Source organism: Dromiciops gliroides, chromosome 2, assembly GCF_019393635.1.
Source record: "Dromiciops gliroides isolate mDroGli1 chromosome 2, mDroGli1.pri, whole genome shotgun sequence".
Lineage (NCBI taxonomy): Eukaryota > Metazoa > Chordata > Mammalia > Microbiotheria > Microbiotheriidae > Dromiciops > Dromiciops gliroides.
The window spans coordinates 544,523,706-544,535,776 of NC_057862.1; the positions used below are offsets into that span (position 1 = coordinate 544,523,706).

Below are 12,071 nucleotides of genomic sequence, written 5' to 3' on the forward strand. Positions count from 1 at the left end.
GAAAGAAAGGAAGGAAGGAAGGAAGGAAGGAAGGAAGGAAGGAAGGAAGGAAGGAAGGAAGGAAGGAAGGAAGGAAGGAAGGAAGGAAGGAAGGAAGGAAGGAAGGAAGGAAGGAAGGAAGGAAGAAGAAAGAAAGAAAGAAAGAAAGAAAGAAAGAAAGAAAGAAAGAAAGAAAGAAAGAAAGAAAGGGAATGGTTCCTTGTCAATGTTGAAAATCTTTAAGAAGGCAAGCAATAAGCTTTGTTCCAATGAAGACAAACTTCATCTATGCTTGGCAAAATGGACTTTGTACCCAACACCTCAAACAGTTCAGGGGTAGCATAGTGTAATTAAAAAAGAATCATCTTGGGAGCACAGAGAAAAGGGAATGAGCCCTGGCTCTTCCATCGATTAGCTGTGTGCCACTTAATCTCTCTAAACTCAATTCCTCAACATCATAAGAGCTAACTTAGAGGATTGTTGTGAGAAAAGTAGTTTATAAACCATGAAGTGTTAAATAAATGTGAATCGTTATTATCACTACTTTCTGCAGCTTCCCTAAGAGATGGCTATCTCACATCTGTTTGAATATTACCAATGACAATGCGCTCACTATTTTAAGAAACAAGACATTGCATGGATAGACAGATATAAGTAACTAATCTGAGGTAGACTTAGGTAGAGACCAAAACTGCTAACCTTTCATTGCCACACACTGATCTATTTTCATCCTCTGGACAGAACAACAGAGAATAAAAATATTCCCTCTTCTACATGGTAACCCTTCAGATATTTTAAGATAACCAACATGTCTCCTCTTCATCTTCTCTTCTACAAAGTAAACGCCTCCTATATATAATTTCCAGGCTCCACACAATCCTGGCCACTCTCTCCTGGATACTCTATTTTGTAATTCTTAAAATAATGTACCCTGACCAGCTAAGGAACTAAGATCTGATCAGATAAAAGGGAAACTACTTAAATAGAATCTGCTATAGCAGTTCCATTGCTGAAAACAATTATTTTATCAACTGGCATGTCACAAAGATTTATGTTTTGAGGAAGATTATTGTAGTAATTAATTGTAGTTAGGAGAACAATAGAGGCAAGGGGGTCAAAAGGGAGATTTTTACAACAGTCCAAATATTAAGCATTAAAGACCCAAACTAAAAAGGCAGCTACAGAAATTGAAAGAATGGATATATGAAAAAGCCTTTATTAAGGGATTACTATGTACAAAACACCGTGATAATTATTAGGGATATAAAAAGGAAAACAGAGACAGTTCATGCTCTCAAGGAGGTCACATTCTAAAAATCAATGCACAAAGACAATTTCAACAGCAAGTCAAATGGAAAGGCCCCATGGTTCTTAAAGTACAATAACAAAGCTGATGGTCATGCATCTTCTTTAATAACATTTCCGCTAATAAAATCCTTTATAAAACTGAACCATTTGGCAGTACCAAGGCCCTGTGTGGAGAGAACTTTCTTCTCTAGGTGTTCAGTAGCTATGATTGCTAAGTTGGACCACAGCACCCACAGTAGCAGTTGCAAGGTCTCATCTCCACAGAGGTTGTTTTCTGAGATGATGACCATGAGGTGATTGAGAGAGAGTGCCACTGCCATTTCCAAAGTACGTGGGTTTATCTGTCCAACTGTGCCAGTTGCTCAGTGGTTGGTAAGTCGGTGAGGAGGGCAGACCCTTTCTCCATAGGATTTGCTCCCTTCCATGCATGATGGTAACAGGGACCAGACTAAAAGTTCGACTGGTGTTCTAGGGAGCACTAGCCTATTTCTAAGGATCTTGGGCTCAGAATACTGAGCTGTCTCCACGGGTCTGAGGGGATGTAGTAATAGAGATGTTGGTTTGACTCACCTGGCACATTCCACCTCATTGTCTCTTCTTTAGAATACTTTGCTGGTTCAGACCCATTACTGACAAGACGTGGTGATTTATTTGGATAAAGAATCAAAACAGACAAACAACAGAAAGGAAAGAAGAGTCAAAATACCTCAAAAGATGAGCCTAGAGATTAAGGAGATGAAGATGCCATCACTTAATCATAGAATCTTTGCATTGGAAGGGATCTCAGTGCACTACACAGATTAACATGTCCAAACAAGAATCATCCCACGGGCCTTCACTTGGAAATCTCCAGTGAAAATTTCACCTCCCAAGGCCTGGCATTGTCTTGCAGTCAACCCACTATAATGACTCATTTGCACTTTGTACCATTGCCCTGCTCCAGCCCGAACTCCATGGTTCAGGAAGGGACATTCGATAGTCTTCAGAGTTTATAACTGAGTCACAAAGAATGCCTTTTACCCACACTAAGAAAACTTTAGTACACAAAAAATAAAAATGCTTTTCATCTGTTAGTCATGATAAAAAATGTTCTGTCAATCACCTAATCTTTAGATTGAGTAAAAAGTAAAGAAGTCAACTTTCATTTAGTCATCATTGACAGTGCACCGCTGGTATTGTAACAAAGTAAGAGAGACATCTGGAGTCAAGTTGCAATGTTAGATTTCCCCACTTGCACACTCTTTAGACAGTGAGCTCCCTGAGAATAAGGTATGTGTTGGTTTTTATCTTTGTACAAAAGTAACTTAACTATTTTTGAGTCTCAGTTTTCTCAACTGTAAAAATGAGGACATTGGATTAGATATCTAAGATCCCTTCCAGATCTAAATTCTGTTTTTTATTGTCTCTCCCCATCATCTGTCACAGTAATGTTTGCTGAATTGAAGTGTTTTTTTAATCCCACTTCATTTTCATTGCTACTACCCTAGTAGGACTCCATCACCTCTAAATCACTATAATAATATTCTAACTTTTCTGCCTGTCCCCTGCCGCCTTCTCCCTTTAGTCCATCCTGAACACTGCTGCCAGATTACTCTTCTTAAAATATTACTTTCATCATGTCACTCCCCCATTGAAATAACCTTCAATGTGCTCTCTCTGTCCTCAGGATAAATTCCAAATTATTCAACCTACCTCCTTCTATATCAACACTCCTTCCATGATGGTTTCCTTACAATCCTACAAATAACACCATGCTTATTTTTGCCTTTATGGCTTTATTCATGCTCATACGATTACTTTATGAGATGTTACATGGTAAGTTTGATGAGGACCATGAAAAACAAAATCAGAACAATAAGATGAGTTTTATATGCTTCATCTCTGAACAAAGACTGAACTGCCTTTATTTTTTATTAACTTACAAGGATAGCACAAGTTTATCACAATCTTCCTTTACACTTCTCCATAAATTCACTAGAATGAGGCAACACAACACAGTTGAAAGAGTACTGAATTCAAAGTCAGAGGACCTGGGTTTAAAATCCCAGCTTGACTTCCCACCTGTGTCTTGTTTGGGCAAGTCAATTAACTTAAATGGACCTTAGTTTCCTCACCTATAAAATGAGGAAGATAGACTAAATGTTTCCTTTTGGCTCCAAATGTATGACCCATTTCCCAGAAATTCACTGGGGAAAGAAAAGGTAAATGTCATATTATCTTAGTAGCATCTTCAAGGTATAAACTATTTTATTTTGAGTTCCCAGTTCATGACATGGTTCCTTGAACATAGTAGGATTTTACTAAAGGTTTGCTGAATTGAATTGATACAAGATACGTAATAATTGCTCAACTTAATTTTCTTAAATACATGTCAGAACCATGCCAGCCCAATAGTTTCAGATGTTCAAACTCAACCTTTCTATTTTTAATTTTTCCAATAAGTTTTTATCAAATGTAACTCCATTTTTTCCTTGTTCTCTTTTTTTAATTCTTCTAAGTATAGAACTCAGGAGATAACATTATTATAGCATGGCTAATAAAATCATACTGTTCTTTGGAAACAACCTCCCATAAGCTTTATATAGCATTTCTCTCCTTTAAGAATATGAAACAATATCTATTTTTTCTACTTATGTTAAAATTAGAATGTAAGCTCCTTGAAATTAAGGACCATGATTTTTGCCTTTCTTTGTATACCCAGTGCTTAACATGTGGCTAGCACATAATAAGAGTTTTAAGAAATGCTTATTGGCTAAGGAAAAAACCTAAAACGTTCTGTCCTTGAGCGTAGATAACTAAGAATACCATCAAGAAGAATAGGGAAGAAGGTAAATCATTAATTCATTATGCAGCAGGTTGCCTTTGAGTCTTTGGGGATATGTCCAAGTCCAACAGGGAGTTGGAAACGTGTGACTACTGCTGAGGCAAGGTTGCATTAGGGACGAGAAAGACAGAGACAGAGACAAAATCTGAGAGACAGGGAGAGAGAAAAAAAGATATAGAAGTAGATATAGATGTAGATGTAGATGTAGACACAAACACAAGGAGACATAGATATGGACATGGACATGGACAAGGACAAGGACATAGGCACAGGCATAGACATATTTGCAAGTGATTCAAATGGAGATAATAATTAAAGTCAAAAGAATAAATGAGATCACCAAGTGAAGGAGTACAAAGAGGAAAAAGAGAACCTTAAGAGATGGCATCACTTAGAGACTGAAATAAGAATAATTAGACAAGAAAACAGGAAAATTGGCTAGCAGTAGAAGAATCAAGAGAAGCAAAAGGAAAACTGAGTAAAAGGTCAGTAATATCGAATGTTCCAGAAAGATTAAGGAGAATGAAAACTGAGAATAAGACATCTGATTTGACGATTAGAGGTCATTAGTGACCTTATAGAGGACAGGAAAAATGAAAGAAAAGAATTATAAAATGATTTAGTATTTATGGAAATTATGTTGGTTGGCTCCTTTAATATACTATTTAAGTATTTCCTCAATGAGCCATTCTAGATAATATAAATTCTAGAAAATATAACCGTTTAGCATTGGCCTCTTCTATATCAAGTAAGCAATCTCTATCTAGAAAAACAGAGAAATAATTCTTTGCTAAGTTAAAGCCACCAGCACAACGTGGTTTATCCCTCTGTAAAAATTCCATAAAACCTAAGAAAAATAGGGGGAAGTAATATGTTAGGGGCGATTTGATCTTTCCTATATAATTTATTTCTTAAAGAGTTTTAGGGTTAGTGTTGATTAATTTTATAGATTTTAAGACAACGATTTATAGAACGGAAGCTTAATGATCATGAAAACAGCAGGAATACAAGCAGCAGGATGACCATGGTCTCTTCTAGACTTTCAACTGAGTTTTTATAAAAGTCCATATTTTCAATGGCAGAAAATGCTCTCAATGATACAATAGTAATTATCTATGGTGACAAATAGTCAAGCAGTACAGGTTACAGCAAAGGCTCAAAGCTTCTGGTGGACAGTAACACATACTGTAGGGAGCGCAAATTTCAAATGCAAAGCAAGACAATTTCCAAATCTCAGGAACACAAATGCCTCAACCCAGCTCTGACCTTAATGTATAAAAAAATTAAACCAACTTTTTTTTTAAGCTTTTCATTTTTTTTTAAAACCCTTCATAGTCATACTACACATCTGCCTACTCTTTTATACTTCTCTTTCAATGCTACTCCTAAGTAGCTGGCGCTCTTCTCTGCCATCTAAGATACATGGCTAAGTAGAATGCCAGCTCTCATAAGGCGTTTGATGAATATTTGTTGAATGAATGAGCAAATACACTGCTGTAATTCTAAAAAAATTCACGTGATTATGTTCATGCAAAATGATGGATTCATCTGTAATTTTTATAAACCTAAAAGTAACTTAATAGCAGATCAAATATCAACTAACCCCAACCTTTATTTCCGTCAATTAACAGTGTGATTGTGAGATACCGTACAGTTTAAAATATGATCACATTTAAGAAAACGTTAATTTAAAATCAAATTATTGATACACAAGCATCTAATACAATAGAAGCTCTGAAGTTTCCAAACTATGCTTAAAACGTTCAGAAAAATTGAAATTTCAGTTCGTTAGTGAAATGAAATGTCCAAGAAAAAAGAAGTATATCATATATAAACCAAGATTCACCTTGTTGTACAAAGCCATAAACTTAATTTGCTGCTTCTAAAAACAAAAACAAAAAAAACAAAAAAACCCCACAAAAGCTGAGTTGGAGAAGGTTGTTTCTCTCAGATACAGTTACATGAAGTATTTTGGTCGTGGCGAAATTCATTTTTAGAGTCCTTAATGTGTAGGCCAAAGATAATGCAACAATGGAAATAGTAAGAAACGTTAAGAAGCAAAATACCTGATTTTTTGACAAAGTGAAAGTCAAAAGAATAATACAAAAATATAATCTGAGTAGAAATTTTTAAAATTAGAGATTTTAAACTCTTTTGAAATTTATCAATTTTAAATGCACCTTTAATTACATTGCTTGCTATTAGGTGAAACATGGATATAAATTTAGGATTTGCAAAGTTTATCCTACTTAAAACCTTAGTTTACTCTAAAAATAATAATGAAATAAGTTCCCAAAGACTATTTCAAGATACGAGAGAAAGTTTTTAAATTTGGCATAAACAAATGATAAAAAAAATTATATTGTGCTTTTTAAAAGGTATCCAGATCTAAGGATCTAGGTGATTAGATAAAATCTTAAGCCATATAGCTCTGATTGCAAGCTTATTTGCTTTCATATCTTGTTTCATAAATCTGTGACATGTTATCAGTGTTGGTAAAAGAATGAGTATAAAATGGCTAATTCAGTAAGAAAAACAAGAGATCATACAAACACTTCCTTTTCCCAGGGACTATCGGTATGTCTTTTCTTTCCAGGCATCCATTTTAACAAACACTATTAATACTGTATTAAGCAGCTTACACAACAAAGGCTGTTATTTTGCCAATCCACATGAACTAATAAGTCAATTTTTTGGAAGATTAAAATGTTGATGAATAAAATGCCTTAGTAAAACCTACAATCTTAACTACTAAAACACCTGTTTTAGTTTTCCCATTTTCAAATCAGATTCAAATAGTAAACTTCATTACCATGCTTGTTGCTATATTACTGTCATGCTAGAAAACTATTTAAAAGCTGCCTGTGATCTAGGTTCTACAATGTGTCGCTATAGGTATAGGTACACAAAGCCTTTTTTCTTTTGTCCAAAGATCCACAAATAAGATCAAAACAAAAGCATGTATTCTTATTCAATCTTTTCTATAGTTGTGAATGAGTAGTGATGATTTGAATGTCCTTGATTATCTCCTCTCCTAACACATACATTGAAAAGGGAAATATGTTTTTTACAGAAATCATAAAACTGCACATCCAAATGAATCAAACCATCTCCTGAAATAGCAGAAAACTTAATGAAAGTGAAAATGGTTCATAAAAATACATGGCTTACAGTTATTCTCCCTTACAATAATATTGTTTGCAAGAGCAAAAGTTGTATAATCTAACTATAACCAGGCCTATTGGGCAATATTTGCTGTTGTAAAATTCAAAATGAAATACCTATTTCACTGAAAATTCAGATAATTTTTAAAAGAAAATCGATGGAATACTTATCCCTTTGATCTGCTTGCAATTTCACCACAAGTCCACATTGCAATAATTTCTGAATTATTAAATTTAACCAACTGAAAATCATGGAATTTTTTCCACCACTTAATTTCAAACATAGTTCGCTACATATTGGTTTGCTTATCCAGTAGAAGCATTTCAAATTTCAATTCTCTACTCAGTCATTTCTTTTAACATCAGAAACATTACCTTTGAAAATTTTCCCCTCACACAGATTTTTCACTAATCTTACCCATCTTTTATACATATACACTACCACCCCCCTCCCAAAAAAAAAGAATGTTTTAGAGCAGAGACAAAAAAAAATGACAATGCTCACATTTCTGGTTTGCCCTTCAGGCGTAGTCTGGGTGTCTTCAGCTTGCCTTTCTGGTCTTCAGTGTTGTCACTAATTGCTGGGGAATGTAGTTAGGACAGCATGAAGCAGCAAAAATAAAAGCTGTTGCTTTAAGAAAACATTTTCTTAAATACTTGGATAAAACAACTTTTACTCTTACTTCTTGGCTGAGTTGTATGAAATCTTGGAGATGCTCCTTGAAAAAGTTAATTTCTTTTAACGGGCAAAAAAGAAAAGAAAAGAAGATCTGAAAACTTACGTTCTGAATACATTCCGAAGGATGCCTGATTTGATTTGAAAGCAGGTTTGGGCTGATGAGCAAACTTTTTTGTCGAAAATTAAGATTCTCCCTTTAATTTGGAAATTTGCCTTCCCATCTTCTAAATTAATCCTGTCTCCCTCACAATATAATCATACCTGCAAAAACCAAATGCAACATTTCCCAAATGTGTGGACAATGTGGAAGCTTCATTTGAAAAGCCTCTTATTTTCCCTTAATACTGATGACTGACCGGCATTGTATGTACCACCACTTTTTAAATAGCCCAAGAGACTTAAAAAGCCTTCTAAGTTTGAAAACCAAAAAGTTCTGGGTTTTTCGGTGCCCCAGGACGGTTTCTTTCCTTTTCCTCAAGCTCAAGCCGAGAAAGCAGACAAAAGAAGCTGATTTGACTGAGCTGTGCCAAGTCTTGCCTTTTTTTTTTTCTTTCCTCAGCGCTCTCTCTCTCTCTCTCTCTCTCTCTCTCTCTCTCTCTCTCTCTCTCACTCACTCACTCTCTTTTGCTCCCAGTATGGCAACCTTCCCGAGCAGGCTTGGCGGAGCTCCAACCTGTGCCAGTCTGTCTGAATTCTTGTTTCCAAAAGATGCCCTTTGCGGATCAATTAATATATTTAAAAACAGGAAACTGTGGTTTAGTAACCAAATCCTGGCACCAACAGCTTCTTCTCCTGCCAAATCACCTTACAGATTTCATGGTATCCTACCTTTCGTAATCACTACATTTTCCTGAAGCAATCATGGAATATCGGAAGCCATTCACTGTTCAGCGATAAGGAATCTGTTCTCTAGAAATGCCCATATGCGACATTTGCACAACCTGCAGTAAATCAAGAGTCTTCTGGGAGAGGGGACGTATATAACTTTAATAAGTACGTACCACATACTGTATTTCTTTTTATAATACTTGGCTTTCCTTGTCCTACTGCAAAGAATCCTGGGAAGAAAAGGGATGGAGGCATATAGAATAAAACTAAGAATTTAGTATACATATAATCATGTTTTGTCTTCCAAAAATTTTGCTACAAAAGTTAGGTGATTCTGATCAGAATGCCAAGTCTTAAGGGGTAACTGAATATCAAAGCTGTAGCTATTCCTATTCTTCAAAACAATCATTGGAAGTAAGGGAGAAAGGGGGAAGGAGGGAGGAGGGAAGATGATTTTCAAAAACAGAAATTCCTCATAAAAATTTTGATGGAATAAAGTATTCCCATATAGACTTTGATAGTTCTGGAGTTTAAAAATTAACTTAGCACAGGATTTGGAGTAAGACTAAATATATGCTTGAATCATAGCTCTAACACTTCCTGCCTGAATGACCCTGGACTAGTCATTTGACTTTTGGGCTATAGCTCCCTTTGTAAGATGAGAGTAAGACATGAAAATAAGAGTGTTAAAATAGGGGAACTCAAAATTCCTTCCCAGTGCTGTATCCTGTAATACTGTTATTATTACTTTATATTATATTCTAGTGTTTTTACTTTATATTATATTCTAATGTCTTACATTTACCTAAACAGGTCCATAGGTACTACTTCATTTATAGCCTGGAGGAAACTATTCTTTATCTCAGGTTTAGAAATTTTATCTGCATCCATTTCCTCCTGAAAAAAAAAACAAAACAAAAACAAAAACACGATCCATTATCTTCATCCAAAAGGCAAGTTCAGTATATAGGAAAGAATATCTGAGTGGGTAGAAAATCAGGAGACCTGGGTACTAGATTCAGCTTTACCAATAGTTCATTGTGTAACCTTGGGTAAAGTCAATGAACCTTTATGGACCTCAGCTTCCTTATCTATAAAATGCACAAGTTTGACTAAAGAGTCTAACTTTAAAATTCTATATCACAGCTTAATCGAATTTGGTGCCATTTGATTCCTCACTTCTTTCTAGATTTTTTAACAATGATATTTCCTGGTTCTTCTCTTCCTACCCATCTGATGACTTCTCAGTCTCCTTTATTATATGACTTCTTCAGCCATGATACACCCATTAATCATCATGGGTGACCACCCACCCAAGGTTCTCTCCTGAGTCTTGTATGTTTTACTGTATATTTTCATAGTTGCTGATCTCGTTGTCTCGCTTGGGCTTAATTATCACCTCTAGGCAGTCAAGTGTCAGATCTATATATCCATCCCTAATCTCTCTCCTGAGCCACAGTCCCAAATTACCAACTGCATTTAGACATCTCAAACTGGGTGTCATGAAGGCATTTCAAACAAAACATGTCAAAAGCAGAAATAATTCTCTTTCTTCCAAACCATCCTCCTCCTTCAAATGCTGCAGTGAAGTCAAGAAGGGTGAGAACTGAAGCCATTAGATCTGACCACAAAGAGATCACTGATAACTTTGAAGAGAACATTCAAAATAATAATCAAATTGGCTGATTTTATATTAGTAGCTGAAAACCAAAACAAAGAAGCATTACCCAAAATTTCTTTTCTAAACCACCTTCCTTACACTTTAGAGTATTCCCATCCCTAAACCCTCAAGTTTCACCTGATACATGTAAAGTGCCAAAAATAACAAAAACTGAAAATAATCAATGTTCAGGGGAATTCAAAAAGACAAGCACGCTATTACACTGTTGATAAGTTTTCAATTCATACAAATATTCTGAAAAGGGGCAGCTAGGTGGCATAGTGGATAAAGCACCAGCCCTGGATTCAAGAGGACCTGAGTTCAAATCCAATCTCAGATACTTGACACTTACTAGCTGTGTGACCCTCGGCAAGTCACTTAACCCTCACTGCCCTGTGCAAACAAACAAACAAACAAAACACCCCCCTCCAAATATTCTGAAAAGAAATTAGGAATTACACCAATCTCTAGTGGTTGTATTTTCGCAACATGAATAATATGGAAATGTATTCTGTATGACTACACTAATACAATCTCTATCAAATTGCTTGCCTTCTCAAGGAAGAAGGAGATTAAGGAGGAAAAAAGGGAATTTCAAACTCAGTTTTTAAAATTAATGTTAAAAAATGTTTTGGGGCAGCTAGATGGCGCAGTGGATAGAGCACCAGCCCTGGAGTCAGGAGTACCTGAGTTCAAATCTGGCCTCAGACACTTAACACTTACTAGCTGTGTGACCCTGAGCAAGTCACTTAACCCCAATTGCCTCACTAAAAAGAAAACAAAAAACAAAACAAAACAAAATGTTTTTACATGTAATTGAAAAAAATATTTTAAAAAAATTTTTTAAGGAATCATACCAATCAATCAATAAACATTTATTAAGTACTTACTATGTGCTAGGCACTGTGCTAAGTACTGGGAATATAAAAAGAGGCAAAAGATAGTTCCTGCCCTCAAGGAAGTCATAATTCAATAGGGGAGACAACAAATAAATATATAGAAATGAGATATATTTTACAGGATAAATAGGAAATAATTAAAAGAGGAAAGGCACCAGAATTAAGAGGAGTATTGGGAAAGACTTCCTATAGAAGATGGGATTTTCATTGGGACTTAAGGGAAGCCAGGCAATTCAGTGAATAGAGATGAGAAGGGAAAGTTTTTCAGGCACGAAGGACACCCAGAAAACATAACCAGTCTATTGATGGAATGACTAAGTCGTTCATGGAACAGCAATGAAGCCAGTGTCAGGGGACTGAAGAGGACATGGCAGAAAGCAAAGTACAAAAAGACTGCAAAGGTGAGAGGGGACTAGGATAGGAAGAACCTTAGATAACAAACAGAATCTTTTCTATTTTCTCCCAGAGGCAATAGAGAGCCAATGGAGTTTATTGAGTAGGGGAGAGCTCACACCTGTACTTTAAGAAAATCTCTTTGGTGGCTGAAGAGGATGGATTATAATGGTGAGAGACTAGAGATAGGCAGACCCACTAGTAGGCTACTGCAAATGTCCAGGCAAAAGGTGTATAGCAATGTCAGAGAAGAGAAAGGTGCACATTTGAGAAATGTTGCCAAGGTAAAATTGACATGCCTTGGGGATAGGTTGCATATGGCAGGATGAGAGATAGT

The 12,071-nt window shown here is 35.8% G+C and overlaps 1 protein-coding gene across 6 annotated transcripts in view; it reads right to left on the minus strand.

The window, feature by feature from the left end:
• Positions 1-12,071, minus strand: part of MSRA (methionine sulfoxide reductase A) — a 580,905-nt gene that overhangs the window by 495,937 nt on the left and 72,897 nt on the right. The window contains exons 1-4 of one of the 6 annotated variants that reach the window (XM_043987045.1): positions 8,783-8,798; positions 8,058-8,215; positions 7,781-7,856; positions 1,858-1,916 (exon numbers count right to left, since the gene is read on the minus strand). The exons of 1 other annotated variant lie outside the window; for it this stretch is intronic. In XM_043987045.1, coding sequence (XP_043842980.1) covers positions 1,858-1,916; positions 7,781-7,856; positions 8,058-8,070 — 148 coding nt within the window. In that variant the 5' untranslated portion in view covers positions 8,071-8,215; positions 8,783-8,798. Of the gene's footprint in view, positions 1-1,857; positions 1,917-7,780; positions 7,857-7,958; positions 8,534-8,782; positions 8,875-12,071 lie in introns of those variants that run through there. 4 more of the 6 variants (XM_043987049.1, XM_043987048.1, XM_043987051.1 and 1 more) reach the window with 4 other exon arrangements.